This window comes from Bombus terrestris, chromosome 3 (assembly GCF_910591885.1).
Source record: "Bombus terrestris chromosome 3, iyBomTerr1.2, whole genome shotgun sequence".
NCBI classification, from domain to species: domain Eukaryota; kingdom Metazoa; phylum Arthropoda; class Insecta; order Hymenoptera; family Apidae; genus Bombus; species Bombus terrestris.
Genome location: NC_063271.1, coordinates 7,282,878 through 7,301,144, shown reverse-complemented (window position 1 = coordinate 7,301,144; position 18,267 = coordinate 7,282,878). Strand labels below are relative to the sequence as shown.

General features: G+C 29.4%; 2 protein-coding genes across 4 annotated transcripts; both read right to left on the bottom strand.

The window, feature by feature from the left end:
* Positions 1-248: 248 nt before the first annotated feature.
* On the bottom strand, positions 249-10,240 carry LOC100650357 (probable ribonuclease ZC3H12C). Of its 3 annotated transcripts, none has more exons than XM_003394222.4 (8): positions 9,811-10,240; positions 6,860-6,988; positions 6,027-6,135; positions 3,770-4,235; positions 2,842-3,127; positions 2,379-2,703; positions 2,019-2,274; positions 249-1,864 (listed from the first exon to the last, which is right to left on the bottom strand). In XM_003394222.4, exons 1-8 carry the CDS (start codon positions 9,916-9,918, stop codon positions 1,516-1,518), a joined length of 2,028 nt encoding a protein of 675 aa, XP_003394270.2. In that variant the 5' UTR covers positions 9,919-10,240; the 3' UTR covers positions 249-1,515. The 3 variants fall into 3 exon arrangements, with proteins under 3 accessions (XP_003394270.2, XP_048260414.1, XP_048260415.1); XM_048404457.1 differs by lacking the exon at positions 9,811-10,240 and adding an exon at positions 7,348-7,693; XM_048404458.1 differs by lacking the exon at positions 9,811-10,240 and adding an exon at positions 7,050-7,073.
* Positions 10,241-10,951: 711 nt separating this feature from the next.
* Positions 10,952-17,649, bottom strand: LOC100642558. Its single transcript, XM_012320431.3, has 6 exons — positions 17,506-17,649; positions 17,190-17,365; positions 14,087-14,212; positions 12,553-13,583; positions 11,909-12,080; positions 10,952-11,699 (listed from the first exon to the last, which is right to left on the bottom strand). The coding sequence occupies exons 2-6, from the start codon at positions 17,334-17,336 to the stop codon at positions 11,583-11,585; spliced, it is 1,593 nt and encodes a 530-aa protein (XP_012175821.1). The 5' UTR covers positions 17,337-17,365; positions 17,506-17,649; the 3' UTR covers positions 10,952-11,582.
* Between the last annotated feature and the right edge of the window lie 618 nt (positions 17,650-18,267).

Sequence of the window (18,267 nt, the reverse complement as noted above, 5' to 3'; positions counted from 1 at the left end):
ATTAATATGTTTAAACTTCAGTTCTCAATAAATATCAGAAATATCACGAAACGATATATACAGTTAAAAATAATAATTCGAGTTATAATGTGGAAAAAAGTTTTAATAAAAAATCAAAATCGATAATACACTCATAAAAATGAAACATATACACATATATATATGTGTATTAAGACTGTACGTCCCGAAGGTATTAAAACGTGAGGATTTTCGTGGGTAATATTATGACACACTGAATAAACAGGTCGTAGCATTAAATAAGACAATTTTATATTTAATATTTAATAAACATTTCATATGTAATAAACTTTTAGAGTTGCAGTAAAAGATGTTTTATGTACTCCGCATACAAGTCATTCGTATTAATAAATTCTGATTTCGTGGTTAAATTATTATAAAATATTATTCTGAATGTAGAAAATACAAATTATACAATATAAAAACTGTAAAACTATTTATGTGCATGTTTTATATTACATCTACTCAAGTTTATTTTGAGCGCTCCCTGAACGAAGAAATTTTTTACATGTGAATTATATATGTATGTATATTCAAATAATTTATTAACTTTCGTGTAAAATAGAAGAAAACTGTTAGTTTTTCTTAAACTCTAAAGCTTTAATAAAAAGAGAGTATATTAGTAATATGTATATATTCAATAAAGTAAAAAATTTAATTATAATAAAAAACGAGCAATTTTATTCAAAATAAATATACTTTGTTTTCTCAATACGTATAAAGATAGGAATGGTTTGTTAGTGTAAGTACACGGTTACATGTACTTTTGCACACAAAAGAGATAAAAGGTGTAATAAATACTCTCAGATCATCAACTTGGTAATTACAATAGAACATAACCTAAAGTGTTGAATTTGGTTCTCGGGCTTATAACTTATTACTTTGAATTTGCATATACGGTTAATTGTTGAATGATAATATGGAAATATGTTTAAAACACTCTAAGTATTTTTAACGCTCTATGTTACAGAGTTATAAATTTTTGTGTTTTACTGATAATTTTCTCTTAATCTAATTTAAAAACTACATTATGACTATAAATAAGTAAAATTGTGTGAAATTTAAATTACTATCCTTACATTTCTACCCTTTCCACGTTTGTAAACAAATTTCAGTACATACATGATGAAAATAGTTTTAATTACATGTCGAACGGCTTTGCAATCTTGATGAGTGTTATTTCTGACAACAACTTTTTATTGGAATTGGTTAAAACATGAAAATTAAAAGTTAAAGAGTTTCATTATTGTAGCGGGGTTTTCAATACACTTTCAATACGATTGTTCCTCTTCTTGAAAAATAAATAGAGTATAGAGATATTAAAAAAAGTATTAATTGTATAACAAATATTTGCTTAATCTGTTTATAAAAGTCAATGCTGAGTCTAAAGTCGATGAATATTACAATATTCTTGAAATATTTTAAAACTGTATATCTGTTGATATATTCATTTAATAAATATGAATTAAATAAATGTACGAAATTGTTCTTATTCCATTATTGGGGATACATTTTCAAAATAGCAACACAGATTTCGATTGGATCTGTTTCAAATGGATGAATTAGCATAGCAGTTCTCACATGTTCTTCAGGAAAGATATTTGCCAAATGGTAATGTATTTTTGTTCTGGTATCGAAAAAATCCCTTAACATATCCGTCGACATAGCCGAATACAGGGGAGATGTAGGGACATTTAACTGCGAATCTGAAGCACCCAGCCGTTGACTCGATCCTGATGGTACAGCCAAGTTCGAATTATTTGATAACCAAGCTTGGTAAGAATCAGGCGCCGAAGCAATACGTGTTACGTGTTGATGACACTGCCCTCCTTCAGAACGATCCCAACTAAGCAATTAAACACTTGTTTAATTAATTACGATTGTAAACAAATTTTTCTTGTTCGTCATTCCCGCTTAATTATTATGGCATTTAATATTATGATATTGAATCTTACAATCAATATTATAATATAAGAATTGTAGAGAAAATAAGAACTCACTTTATGCCAGCTCTGTAGGCTGATTCGTTACTAGAATGTCTACTTAAGGCTCTGTGCTGTGCTGTGGAAGATGTTATTGCAGTTTGTTGTGATAATGAACTTGTTTGAGATGCTTGCTGGTATTGTCTCAGTTGGTGAAGTCGAGGATCGTACACTGGATTTAAAGTTAATTGCCTCTGCAGTTTCTTATGTATATTTGGTGGCTCTGCTTCTGGTTTATTCAATCTTCCTGTCGATCGACAGGAAGAACGATAACCTATTATTAATAAAAATTAGTTTGTTTTAGTAGAAGCAAATAAGAATAATATAAATATTATTTATTTTGCATTAAAATAAATACGTTAGTGAAAATCCTAATACCTTGAGAACTTGTAGTAGGTGGCACTTGTAAACCGTGTATCGTGGAATTCATTGGTTGATCAAGCGTGACATTTTCTGCAGATCTGCTTTTTGTAACTGAAGGTAATGGTTGGATACTGGTAGTTACCGTTGATTTGGTTTTACAAAGTGGTTGATGTTGAAACGCATTGGTCGATATATTGCTGGATAAAAATACATTTGGACTTGAACCTCTTACTTGAAGCTGCTTTTGTACATGTTCTACTAACTTCTCTGTAACTGATTTTTGAGGATGAAGACCTCTTTCTGGATGTCGAAATTTACACTTATTTCCATAAGTGCATTTCTACAATGAAAAGGATTATCTTTGATTAATATTATCTCACTTTCTTGATTATTGTTGTTTCTAATAAATTCTTCAAATACTTACAGAATTAGTTATTATTTAAATAATTTGATAAAATCTAGACAATATTTAACGTACCTTCGCATATGGACAAGGTGGTGCTGGATCAGATCTTTTGGGAAAAGTTCTCAAAAAATTGTCTAAAGTGGGACCGCTTCTACCTAGTGGATCGTCTGGTGGCATAAAGCGATCGTTTACGAAAGTATACATCAAAATTCTTTCTTCCACAACTTTTCGAAATTCCGGATTTTCCTGTGCCAAATCTCTGTAATTATCATTGCTGACAACAATACCATCGATTTCCACCGCCAGTTTCAAAATATAGCGATCATCGTAACAAACCATTCTTTTCCCACCAACTAATCTAAAATAGACAATTAAGAACTATTTTAAAGTAATAAGGATTTAAAATCATTTCTTACAGAGTTACTGTTACTATTAACAGTCAATAATGATATATATTAATACTTTTGATGCATCTTCATATTAAATGCTGCCTTTTAAGTCCTTAATACTTAAATAATTATATTGTATTAAATACTTATCCATTTAGAGATATATTAAGTAGAAAAAACACAATGCATGATGTTGAATAATGGAAATACTTTGTAAGAATTGATAAGTCGGCCTTTCTCAAGTTGAATTTTATTAAAATAGAGTTTTATTTAGAAAGTTATTTATTATGAAATGGCCGGATGTATCGTTAGGTTCAAGGATTGCTGTCGCTTAGGCTGACCTAGATTTGTTTTCTACAGAGACAAACTATTTTTAAGCATTAATAGTAGCTTTTATAAATATTAATAATAATTAATAACTTTTAAATATTAATAAATAACGCTTTAAATTTGTATTCTTCATTATAGTTATTATAGTCTCATTTTAGTTTGAAGAAACCGTGATACTCAAATATTAGCTAAAATTGATCCTAAAACACATTTATATATCACCGTACATTATTCATACATTACATGCATTAATTAATTGATTCATACATTGATATACAAACCTGGATGGAGTAAAAACCAACAAACGGTCCCTTTCCAATTCTCCCAAAATTTCTTGGTCGGCGATCGGATTATCAATCCTGGAAGTTTCCTTTCTCCACTTCGGCACAAATACGGTAATTTCTTTGTGTCCTCGAGCTTTAAACCAATCCACGCAAATTTTAATTCCTCTACAAGAAAATATTTCCTTGTTTCCATGACTCATCGCCACATTGCTTCCATCAATTACAACAGATCTGAGACTACTGGAGCATCCGCTGTTTTCAATGGACATTAAATCAGTGTCCGCGACGTTATCAAACTCCTCTGGTGTATCAACTGATTTTTGAGAACAGCTAGCACCGAGTTTTATCAACTCAGCCAAAAGTTCGTTTTGCTCCGGATCTGGACCCAATTTTTCCAGCGCTGTTTGAACTAAACGCTCCGTGTAGCCAAGCTTAAGGGCGAATTCTACTCGGGCAGTGTACCCTAAAAAAAAATAAATGTTTAACAATTTTAACAACATACGATAGTCTCTTGTACGAAGCTAGCGTTAAACGTGGCTTGATGACATGGCTATGTTAATCGCATAACGTTCGAATACATATAAAAAAAAGACAATTTGAGAAGTTTAAACCGGGCTATGAGAAAATAGAAACAAATGCTACATAGACAGTGTGGATAAATTATATCTTCGAAATGACCAAAGCAGTGAAATTGTCGTGAAAATAAAGATCATGAAGACTATAGCGACGGAGTAACAGTATCAAATGGCGGAGAGATAAAATGAATAAAGTTCACGAATATTATTGTCTTCCGTGATATTCAGTGCGCAACTAGAAGCTACATTTATAAATTTTTTTTTCAAATAATAGCTATTTATACACGGCTGTAATCTATGAGATTTAATGATAATACTATATTCAACCTTCACAGTAGTATGGTCTTTCGAATAGGAGACATATAACGTTACTAGAATACCACACAAAGATGATACAAAGTAAGCATACAATAAAACTATAGCTTAGAAAAGAAACAAAATCTATCGTTTACCGACATCCGTAAAGGTACATATAAGTAGAGAACATATAAGTGGAATCGTCCCAGGTACTTTAACTAGAACACTTAGGTATATGCAATGTATATAGACCCTAAGTTTAGTTATATAGATTTAGATATTATTATCTATCAGAGGAAGGCCTATATTATTAATAACCATGATGAGTAAAAATTGGACTATTGCTAAGTACTTGCCTACGTGGAGATTAAACTATTAGCAGCTACTATCCCCTTATTAATAAAACTATGAACCAAAAATAAATACCATATATCTATTGATAACATAATAAATACAAAATAAAACGTTTAAAGAATGATATTATAATTGCTATTGATTGAAATTAAATGATTTAAGTGTATTTTAAAGAAGCCAAGCTTAAAAAAGCAAGTAAGATAAAAATGAATGTCGCTTAAACGATAAGTCGAATAAATAATATAGTAAATATTAAGGTAGTATGTAAATATCCAAGTCTAAGGGAGATCTTGAAAAATAATATGAAGAGAGGTATTAACGCACCTGACCAGAAAAGGATTAACAGATTAGTGAAAAGATTGACAGTTAGCAGGAGAACGTCTCATTTCTGTGAGTTGGAAGAATTGTGTTTTAAAATGGGCAATAAATAAAAGAAGCAGGTGAACGAGGACAAACTCACCGAGGAGAGTAGTAAGAAACCCGACCTCGAATAGACTCAAATATCTATGATGGCCTGTCACATAAAGAAGCTTAGGATCTTCGGTTGGAACACACGAAGCATCAGTGCCAGGAGGGGAGGAATTCCTAAAATGTTAGAGAAATTTGTGATAGGTATGTGCACGATGTCATGACAAAAGTTTAAAGATGATTTCGAAGTGCATGATTTCAAAACTGTACATCTAAGAGAGGTTTGAGGAGAAGCGATGGTATTATTACTTTTCCAAGGGAAAGTATCAATTTAAGATTTTTAATAGATTAGCATACGTATACACAAACCTATAAACGATCTCCACGTAGGTAAGTAGAAAGCTTTTCGAAATAAATTTACGTTTATCTAGAATTTAATGATATTAAAACTAATAATAATATTTTACACGAGATATCATTGTTAAATATTTAATAATAATAATTGTTAAATTTATTGTATCGTTATTGTTAACAATACATTAGGTTACTGATAAAATACGAAATCTTTTTACATTTAGTTAGTTGAAGATAAATGATTCTTTCTTTAAGAAATCTTGTACCTGGACTCTGAACCGGTGGACTTCCTTGCACTGTGACATATTCTGCAAATTCAGCAGCCAACGTGTCTGAGGCGGTCCGGGACACATCTGAATGACCTGACGTAGATACCTATAATTCGAAATGAAAGCTATTAATCAAGCACAATGAATTAGTGAAATTTTTCATTTCATCTTCCTTTATCCGAATATACTAATATTTAAGGAACTTTTTACTATCCGAATATTCTGTTAACCGAACAGGATATCTCCTAATAACAGATGCTCTTTTTCTTGTTAGGAGAAGTTTGAGAAAGAATCTTGTATTATAATTCAAATGAAAATGAAATAAAATATCGCACATAGGCATAAAGTGTTAAAAAGATTAAATTTCCTCAGATTTTGATAGACAAACGATGATAGTAAATTCTTATATAAAAGAAAATCCTTGTATCTTCGATGAATATTTACATATTAAAAAAATTCGTTTATTTAGAAGATTACGCGTCTTATGCAAATAAATTATAATTTTGTAAAAAATCTGTTGCATTAATTTTACAAAGTCGAGCAAATATTTTGGTTTCCTGGAACAATTTACAATGTTGTAAAATTTATAAATAAATTATTTTGCGATAGAACGCGCAATGAAATTACATGTGAAATGCGATAAAACGTGGAAAAATGATCTCCCGTGTGAAAATGCAAGATGTTTCTTCTGGCGCGCTTCTTCATTACGTCCGTGCATCAAATTTTTAATTAAAACATGAATATTTACTGATCGAACTATCATTCCTACAAACACGACAATACAAGAATGTCATAAAAGTTCATAGATACGTAAATACTTGAGCGAGTACCTGCAATTCCACTTGGGAATGAATATTCGTAGATCCCACTGAATCTTCAGCTTCGTAGTCGCTATCGTAAGAAGAATCTTCTGCGTCAGCAATACTTTCAGTTTCCAGGACGATACAATCTACGTATTTCTGAAAGCAAAATTAAACAATCAAGTGGTCATCCGTATCGACAAAGATTTTGAAAACATACCGAATACATTTTATTTATGAAATTATAATTCACACATTACATTCCCCTTTTATCACGTTTTCTAATTTATGTCAATATTACTGAGCGCAACTGTTAGCCGGCTAACGATAATTAGCTGAACAACGACAATTATTGCGATAATATTAATGGGCCAAATATAATGCAAACGAAGGAAAATCCGTATTATCGAAATTTGAAATATCATTAAATCTTTAAGCGAAGCTAAATTTTTGAAAGAGCAAGTAAAACAAAATGCATTAGTCTTAACATTTGCGCAGTGATGGATTTATTCACGCACATTTTCACTTGATTCTACTAATTGCATCATTATGACTTTCTTCTGTTGACTCGTGGCACATAAAACTTCTTCGCACTAGCGACGAAGATAACGGACTTGGAATCAATTAAAAACGAAAGAAATAGTTTGAATACAATTTATTTTTATTCTTCTACACTTTCATCCTTCTTCTAAAAATACACGAAGTAAATATTTATACACACTTAACACTATCGGATTAAAGATTCTTATCGTTAACGTTGCTACGTCTGAACGCATTAAACGTAACTGTGTCCAAGAGGAAAAGATTCAAAAAAGAAAACTTTCGTTCGAAAGACCCATTTATACTATATTCTTTTTTTAACATTTTTATTACCAACGGAAGATTTCGATAACGATAATTTTAGTAATTATTTCGAACACATGAGACAGATCGCCACTGCACATTCGTAGACTTATCTTTGGTAAGAATTGCATTTCGCTTCACATTAGGAATCTTGATCGTCGACACTAAATTGTATTTAAACAGACGTAGACGTAGTCACACTAGATTCACTCACGCGCGCATGTCTAATCTAACCTACCAATCTATGATATCTGTCAATTGTCAGTTTATTTTTTGCCCTAAACACAATTATTCTAGCAACGAATACCAGATCAAATGAACTTCAAGTGAAAATTTCTGTGATAAAAACCACGTTTCAAGCGTTTTTTTTTTCCTGAAAACAAGTCGTTATTTAGCAAAATCCAACTAGTAAATATCTCTCTGCATTCACATTGTCGTCGCTGATAACCACTATATAAACAAAATTTCTTTTTAATTTCATTTTCTATATCGAACGCGCAAATTGGTGGATATCATTAGAAAAATGTTAAACAAGAACTAATTTACGTTGGAAATGAAATAGGGAGACGGGGGATAAACGGAAGTGTATTTCCTACGTCGATTAGCTTTCTGTATTCTTACGTTTGTGATTAAGATACAACGTCTGACTTCAGCCGCGGTTACAAAATTATTTAAGATAACGTGACATTTTGTTGGAGTTGTGCTGAGTGACTATTTATGTACATACGGTTGATACTATAATTGTGTTTCCTTCGAGCTGCTTTTCTATTATTTTTCCAACCACCGGTATTTTTTAGCGTACTTTAGTTCCATTTAGCGCCACTATTGCGTCTGCGGATGAAGGTTAGTTTAAATATCTCAAATTTGTAGTATTATAGTTTCAGTTAGAATGATACGTATTTATTTTAAATTATGCGCGGCAAAGACAATTGAAGGCGTTTTTTTCTTAAAAGAAGATGCACCGAAGCTTTCTAATAGACATATCTCCTACTATCTCTACGACCGTCGATTTACCCGGTGATGAAAAGATGAGCTAATCTTTTTTCAAATAATTTTCTTCAATTGAGAAATTTTCTTACATATGCAGATCTTTGTTCAGTAAAGACTTTTCTTATCGTTTGATATTTATTCTGTTTATTTTATTCCTTGTTTGTTCCTTCTTACGAACGAAATTCTCGCTTATACCATTACTTCTAAGAGATAAACTCCCACTTTACGAATCCCTGATTTACGAAAGATCGCCAGGATCCAATTAATTCGTAAAAGCGAATACTCTACATGTGTATATTTGTATATCCTTTAGCGCCAAGAAAGCTGAATGATTGAAGCTGGATGAAGTCTGTAATTCAGGTTTTGTTTCAGCAAATTTGAAGGAGATTAGACAGCTTGTAGTGATTATATGATTTTTGAGACATTTACTTGAAAACACGATTGAAACCAAAATCTGGATTAATACACTTGTAGGAATACTTTATATGAGGTAAAAATTTCTATTCTAAGAGAGCGACATGAAAATGAATATAATGATTCTTGTAATTACTTCGCGACGAGTTCTAGAATATTAAGAAATATTACCATTCCAATTTGTTAGATCGCCCAATTTAGGTCATGATCTCACTCTAACTCAATAAAACAATAGAACAGAAAGAATATGTCATTAATCGGTATGAGAAAAACCAGAAAACAAAATATAAATGTATTACAAATGAAAGTTATAAATGTTAAATAAAACAATAAGCAAGTAAAGTGATTTATATACAGGTAACGCTTTTCATATCGTAATAACAGTTCATTAATGAAATAAACACATTAATGAAATATTTTTCTTTCGTTCTCTAACATTGCTCAATATATAGTATATTATGTAAGTATGTAATAAAAAAAGTACTTAAGCTATATTATAGAATACTTTTAATCAATTGTAACACAGTAAAGGCTACCATTACTGTATCCGTATCTAATCTAAATTGTCACGCTTAAAAATACAAAACAATGTAGTGCAAAATAAACGTAGAAATCGTGAATGACAGATTTCCGATATTATAGTTTCTAATTTTCAGTTCTAAGATACACAATAATAATATACAAATGAATAGTTTAGAAACCAAAAATCGAAAGCAATTACTAATAGAACTTACCTTTCCGGCGACGGTCATATCTCCTTCCACGAATTGTAATCGATCGTATCCTTTCGCGTCCAAAGACCTTCTCGAATCCGTACAAATACTATTATGTATACAAATCATACACACAAGCACGCGCGCGCACACAATGCAAAGACACGAAAGGAAGAAAGATGGAAAGAATAAGCAGCTTTCACAAATACATTCCAGGCTTTGATTAAAATGCGTCGATTGTTACTCGATACTTATTATAAAGATCACAGGAATCCGTGGTAATCTGTGGGAAAGATTTCAACAGAAAGAAATAGGAAAGTCCAAAACACGCTTCCGGGATATTCCGTTAGATCCTGGAACGGTATCGATGTGCAGAAGAAAGCAGGACAAACTCACGACTACTCGCGGCGACGGCCGGTCAGTGAATGGAGCAAGCGAGAGCTACGACGTCATTACCCCCACTACTTGCCATGGTCTCCAAGCAATGTCGTCACATCGTCATATGCAGCGATGGCCACGAACCAAGTGAAATACTAATTAGTTTATGAACAAATGAATAATGTGTACAAGTTATCTATATCCTTTAATACGAGGTTAGAGTTATAATTTTAATTTTACTAACTTTTAAATGTTAATTGTTATTATTCAATATTAAAAGAAATACTTATGTCCCTTTAAAGTATATACGTACGTATTGTAGTTTTATCTTAATTTAACCTTTGATAAACATTGCATATCAATGGTAACATCATAAAATAGGTAATGTCAAAATATATGAGATTTTTAAATTAATACGATAATAATATGTATATGATAATACTAAATAAATAGGGAATTATATTAATATTGTTAATACGGCTTTTGTCTGTTCATGTTGCATGTTTTTGAAATAATTAATAATTTCTGTTGCTTTTACAAAATCATAGTAAAAATAGAAGTAATAAAGATAATGAAAGTTTGAAGGGACTAAAAGGATCATTACAGTAAACAATCTCTTACTACGATACAGTTGTTTTTTCGTTTTCTAGATAGTATATAAAATACACAATAAAATTGCTCTTATGAATGCCATATCAGCAAGATATAAACCTGTAAAGTGATATATAAGATCGTAACCTGATTTTGCCCTAATTGTAACTTTATTATTATCTATACTAAAAAATATACTTATATACAGAATCCTCTTTATTTTCTGGCTCTGTTTTCTAGTAACATTAATTTACGAAATACATATTAATTAAATAACATAGTACACACAAAATTAATACAGATAATTCTTAAATCAAATGCAAATTTTGGAAACATATTTATATGTATACAAGTTACATAACAGGTAATAGTATATTTCAATTTCATTTCTACATCTATTTATCTACTGGCATGACCTTAAATATGTAACTCTTTATGTAAACATCATTATAAACTAGAAAATTATTAAATTGATCTTAATAAATATTTTCTGCAAGAATGATGCAATTGTCCAAAGAAAAGAGTTACAAGCTCTGTAGTTTCATAACGTTCATTAGAGTAAGCAACAATTTCGTAAGCAGAGTTTAGATTAAAATGGGTTAAATTAATAAAAATAAAAATTCGATAGCATATATTCAAACTATTTCAAACAATTGAGATCTCTTTCGGTAAATAAAAATGTTTACATGTTACAGAAATTCTAATTTGTTATAAATATTAAATCGAAGTTCTTTCCTTTCTTCAGTGAATAAAGCGTCTGCTTGAAGTTCCTAAGTCCTTTTTTTGACAATGTATATATAAGAAATACGATATTTATAAATTGTTTATAGCGGAGTGACAACATCATGCATAGCATATCGCCATGTCCATGCCCTCGCGATTTCATCAAACCTTTCACGATCGTTCATATACATTTCTCCCAATTCCGGTTCCATACAGACCTGTACATTTTATATTTATTAATATTTATTATTAATATTAATAATGTGTTATATTAACTTTAATATTATTTTTTAAATATTATACGATTAAAAATCTTATATAATTATCACCGACATGTGATTATTAACACAATGTAATTTATTTATAAATAGCTCTAAAAAATAAATGAGTACAATGTTTGTTAAATTATTATTATTCTCTATATTACCTGACAATATGGATCTGTGAGCAAGCTTTGAACACTGATTAACACCTTCGAAATTGTTAGTGCTAACGACCAGTTATGAAGTATTGAGTCTATTCCAACATCACCATGTCTAGAAACATTTGGATGAAGTATTTTTGTAAGAAACCTTACTATCGGTGGATACAAAGGGTAACTGCAAAAGTTTAAAAAGAATGTAAGAAAAAGAATTTAGAAAATTGAAATCGAACAACGATTATATAAATAGTATTTAACATCTAACCGAAGAGAAACTATATCAATCCGTAAACATTGATTTCAACAAGATTTACTCTTAAGAAATCTGTTATTTTTATTTGTTAAATTTATTTTACATTCCTATATATGAAGTATGTAGGAACATAAATTGGTAGTAAAAGACATAGGTAAATCAATATAATTTTATAACATAAAGCAGTCAAAAATATCTCAAGAAAATTTGAAAATTGAAATAATTGCTTAACGTGATTCGGATTCTCCCAATTTTCGAAAATTTCGATATTCATGAGTTGCGAGATACTTTCAGAAATCTGATCCGACTCCGAGGAAAATTCTCGACTTGACTCGATCTAACATGTTTAAGTTCTCGCATACCTCTAATAATAAGAAAAATACACATTTATACATACGTGCACGGGACCTGCAGGTAAAGATAAAATAAACCTCCTTCGTACGGACTCCCTACAGGTCCAGTTATCGTAGCTTGCCAATGGCAACACTTCTGATCTAAGGGTGTTGCTTCAATACCCTCAGGAGGATCTATTCTTAAACTTTTAAGCTCGCTATGCAAACGATTTTTTCTCCATGAATTCTCTTCAATACTTGGCGATCGAGACATCAAACACGCTTGTGCTAAACACGTTCTACAAGGCGCTGAAGAAGCCAAAAAATCATATAGTTTATACCAGTTTTTAACAGTTCCGATAGGTTTGTATAAAGGCCATCGTAATTTCACATTTCGTTGCCACTGCTGTGGCGTTACGTGTGTCGATAGCAAACCACACCATCTACGGCAAACATTCGCAGCTGACCAAAGACTAACATCATCCAAATGTGAGAAGACAACTAACAATACTTCAGGTGGTAATCTTTCCATTAAGCCTGGTTCAGCGATAGATTCATATTCGACGTGCTTATAATTCGTTAACATCTCTAATCGTTCAGACAAGTTATTCGATCTTGACATTTCTCCGGTATTATTTTGTACTTTGTAATTTCGATAATAATGTGGTCGACTTTCTACTTCCTTAACTCTCTGGAATGGGACAATGTTATGTAATGCTCCATCTGCCACACGTGCAGAACTAGAAGTGGAATCTTTTTCTTTATAATTTTCACGATGAGTATCATTGTTTCCATTATCTATATTTTGCATACTATCAGAATGGACGCTGTGTGCAAGCTGCGCATTTTGCGATACAACTGCCATATTTTTTGGGCTACTTGTATTTATACCGTGATGTAGTTGTTGCGCAAATAAAATATGTCTGTTCCTTGAACCATATCTCGGAGGCTTGATACAGCGTACACCGGATTTTTTCACTAGGTTTGACAGAGTCGCATTTTGCGCAGAATTTTGTTGTTGTTGACTTGCTCTTCTTTCATGATTGTAATAAAGTTCTGTTGGCTCGTCGTTTCCTGAATCTTCGTCATCTGATTTCTATATATAAAAAATAAAAGACAATGCGTATGGAGGTACACATATACATATCTTTATTTTCTTGTTTGTCAATGAACTTCATTTACTCGTATGAAACACAGATAATTGGATTTTTATCAAATAATTAGTCACAAAAATGTTTATTTTTTACATTAGAAATAGAGCGTCGATGGGACGAAAATTAATAAATGAAAATATAATCGAGATTGAATATTAAAAAAAACTGGATACTGCAAATATTTAATTACGATGGGAATTACAGACTTGAAAAATTTTCAAAAAATAAAGGAAATGTGAAAATGTGTTCGTTTTCCCGATAAAGAAGCGCGTATCTATTTGTACAGAAATTCAAGATACAAGATGATCAACCATAATAACAGTGAAGAAGAGGCGACAGAAAATAAGGGGTGACTAAAATTAGGCATTATTATATCATATAATTGTATGATATTTAAATAAATGAAGTTCTACTATGTATACGTATATAAAACAATACAACATACTTGACTGAATATGGGAACTGGTAAAAAACCGATGTCATTAGGAAATAGAAATGCGTGACATGTTGGACAAACAGGTTCCTCAAAACATGGTCCATAATATCCATTGCAGAAACAACAAGTAATCGTCTAAAACAAATATATAAAATATTTGCAGTAATATAATATAATGCGAGACTTTGTATTAAAAGTTATTATATGAAATGTATAATTTCCAAAATAAATGAAATAAAATTTAGTCATTAGTAAACATTATAATTGAAATAAATAATAATAAAAAGTCTTTAATATCTTATTATAAGTTATACAGATAAAGAGCTTCAATAGAATGATAAAAAATCTTGAATTACTGAAATTACAAATATCATTTTAAATATAAATGATCAACAGTTTAGTACTATCTAGTTCTATCTATCTAGTGATTATATCTAGTTAACTAACTAATAAAATTAATGATAAATATTTTATATAAAAGAATTAGCAAAGCAAAGTGTTTTATACATATTTATTTACATTTATAAATAATTATATACACTTGTTATACTAACACAGTAATTTGATAAATACTTCAGTGTGACATTTAAAATTAAAAAACAATGTGATATTAAAAACAATAAAATCATTGTTGCTTAATGTTGTTTCAAGAATAATATATATAATTGTAATAGATATAATAATTCATGTTTACGAATCCTTTTATTGAACGTCTATAAGATCACGAAATTTCTTTAACCGTGTAACACGTACTTTATAAGTATAAAAAAGCTTGCAAGTTTTTACAACGACAGGTTCTCATTTCGCTGTTTTCCTCTTACATCTTAGGCTTCAACACGGCAACATTACTGCGAATCCGGTTATTTTACACACCCATGTTTATGGCCCATAATTTGCAGATTATAAGTGTAAACGATATTTACTTCATTTTTGAAATATACAAATAGTCGATTAAAAACTTGAATGTTGAAAATCAAGAAATCAAAAAACCGGAACGTAGTTGTAAACCGACCGGGTCACCGGCACAAGGGTTGAAAACCAGAACGTATGGTAACTATACAGTAGCTTATGAAAGTATCCAAACAGTCCCAGAAATTCTATATGTATGTATCATATAAAACAATTTGAAATCATTAGCATTATAACGGGACACGACTGTCGTGATTATATTGGTAAAATTGGAAATGGGCCTAAAAATGTATATAGAAGTTATAAGATACGAGTATTTACTGGAAGCATATATTTTCCAAAGATCACCAAATTTGAACAGTCAATTATTCATTATATTAATAAACCACAATATATAGTGCATCTCTAGCTAATGGGTATATTTAAGACTACTATTCATGCTGTACATTAATTTTGCTCAATGAAGTTTATGTTTGGAATAAATGTTTTGTAATTTCTCTACACATTTCCGAATTGTTTCAAATTTTACTATTATAATCACAATAATCATATCTTATTATAGCACTAATGTAATTTTAGGAAGTTTCATATAATACACATAATATATTCATACAAAAATTCTGATAAGTACTTGAATACTTTCGTGAGCCACTGTACTTTTAAGACGAAAGACGTTTGTTAAGAGAAATGGCGTATAAAGTCATTCAAACTACAGAATATTTGTAAGATCCTCATACTTGAGTAATATGTAATTTCAAACTTTATTATTTACGGAACTGCGGATACAATACGTGTTCCTATATAAGTCATGAGCACTGAGGAAATCCGAAAATGGAATAATACCAAAATGTAAATTAATCCTTTTATATAATTAAGATATTATTTAAAAATAAACCGGGTGGTACCAGATTTGGAGACGTTTTCAACAGAATACTCTTCTATAAATTTCTACTTGAAAAAACAGAGAAAGAGCGGGACAGAGGGAAGGAAGGGTGTTTTTAAATTAAAAGGATCAAAAAAAAGGATAAAAGATTAAATAACAATTACTGAAAACTGGAAATTAAAAATCATTAACTTACTATCATCTCCCTTATTTCTACATTAACTATTATTTCCCAGATGTTTTTCTTTTCCATTTTATTTAACTGATTTCTTAATATTAAATATTTCTAAGTATATATAAGATTATCATTAACATTTGGTAGAATATTATGTTTTATATTAATAGAACATTCTATAAAACTAATAAAAAATAATTTTTTGTCTTACTAGATTGCTTAAATCTTATACTGAATAGTGCTTTGAAATTCAAATATTGTTATCATCCAATTCCAGTTGATTTCAATGTGACCAAATCAATAAAGTATCGCGATGATTATATAACCAAGAGAAAACTCTTTATTAGTGCAATTAATAAACAAAAGTATCTTAAATTTGCTAAACCATATGTTAACAAAGGTAAAAATTTGTGGAATGTAGTTATATGCAGTGAAAAATGAAAATTTAATATTTCTACCTTAGATGAAAAGACTAGAGTTTAAGAAAAATTATAAATGGTAATGTCTTGTCAAAATTTATGTCTAACGTAGAAATGTACAATTATACGATGCAAATAATAATTAGTCTGGATATAACAATATGTACTAAAAAATACAAACCTATGTATTATAAGAAAAATAAATTATCTGTCATGAGCAGATGTTTAACATATATAATTTTAAATATAAAAAATAATTTTTTATAAAAATAATTATTAGATGTAATATGATTATATATATATATATATAAAATGTATATATATAAAAATACCAAATATTCCTGGAATAATATTCAATATACATCATTTAGATAAGAAATTATTTCTTCTAATATAAATTTAATATATAAACTAATTTTCAAATTGATGAAAACATACATATTTATATTGCTCATATTTTATAACTGCAAATATTATTATTTTATTATTATATATTATTATATTAATAATTATACTAATAACTATATTTATTTCCGTTAGAATTTTCACTATATTATCTAAGAAATTAATAATAATAATAATAATAATAATAATAATAATAATAATAATAATAATAATAATAATAATAATATCACAATTTTATTATTTAGAAATTTTTTTTTGACGTTGAACAATTTAAGCGCAAATATAAATATCTAAGTACACTTTCTTGTTTAAAAGACTTACCGAAAAATTAAATTCAGGGCAAGGTACATATTCAATAGGTTCTACAAATTCATCTTCTACATTTAAATTTTCATTATAAGTATCATCTTTATGTACTTTTTCCTTGGTTAGATGCGAAGAACCACCTACTACTTTGTCACCAGCCATATTTAAACCATCACAAATGTAATGTTTTTCTACAAAATATTATAGGTTATCCAAGTTATTCATCCGTATTATTTACCTTTAGTTAGTATAGTTTCATATTTTTAATACTTGTAGTTAATCTCTTTTCAAAGGTAAACAAAAATAACATGAAATATCACTATATACATACTTTATTCTAACGAAACCCACAAATATGAGAATGATAAAATAGCTATATCGTCTGTAATTCTGATTATCTTCAATATCCAGACTCTAGAAGGACAATCGAGTGATGTATTTTGCACCTACATAAACCTATGATTTTATATGTATAAAATCTATATTATTTCATTTACTTCTTATTTACTTCATATATGACATTATGAAGAATTTTACATTATTTATTTTAACAAACCTTCTCATATTTTTTTATATGTGTAATTTATATATGTATATGCACATTTCTTCTAAATTAAAATTCATTAAAGTTTGTAGCATTTTTAATATATAGAAGCTTTAATATGTGAAAAGTAAGCAATTATTAGACAAATATTGAATTGTACTTCACTGAGATTAACATATTCTCTTCTTATAAATATCTAAAAGAATGATTCAAGAGATATATATAGATATGTATGTTTGTGGTGCCTCTTATAATATATGTACATATATAATTTAACAATAAAAATGTTTTACAAATATTTCAAATATAATTAATTTAACATCCTAACACACACACACACACACACACACACACATATATATATATGTATCCAAACTAATATAAATTTTACAAAATATATTCATTTCTACTTCCGTTATGCTTTTTATATCATACATCCTGAAATTTTACTATAATTTTTATTTAACCATATTATTTTAAAAGGTTATGCGCGATAGACAACTTTTTTATTCTGATTTTGACCATTGCTTCCTTTACTGTCTTTAGTAG

What these genes read in the sequence shown, in the direction of transcription:
- LOC100650357 (XM_003394222.4), bottom strand. Translation starts at nt 9,918, where the DNA reads ATGATTTGTATACATAATAGTATTTGTACGGATTCGAGAAGGTCTTTG. An exon ending in CACCTTGTCCATATGCGAAG is followed by an intron (nt 2,704 to 2,841) that starts GTACGTTAAATA and finishes TTTTCATTGTAG; the next exon opens with AAATGCACTTATGGAAATAA. An exon ending in ACCTACTACAAGTTCTCAAG is followed by an intron (nt 2,275 to 2,378) that starts GTATTAGGATTT and finishes TATTAATAATAG; the next exon opens with GTTATCGTTCTTCCTGTCGA.
- LOC100642558 (XM_012320431.3), bottom strand. Translation starts at nt 17,336, where the DNA reads ATGGCTGGTGACAAAGTAGTAGGTGGTTCTTCGCATCTAACCAAGGAA. An exon ending in GCCCTGAATTTAATTTTTCG is followed by an intron (nt 14,213 to 17,189) that starts GTAAGTCTTTTA and finishes TATTTGTTTTAG; the next exon opens with ACGATTACTTGTTGTTTCTG. An exon ending in TACCTGCAGGTCCCGTGCAC is followed by an intron (nt 12,081 to 12,552) that starts GTATGTATAAAT and finishes AAACTTTTGCAG; the next exon opens with TTACCCTTTGTATCCACCGA.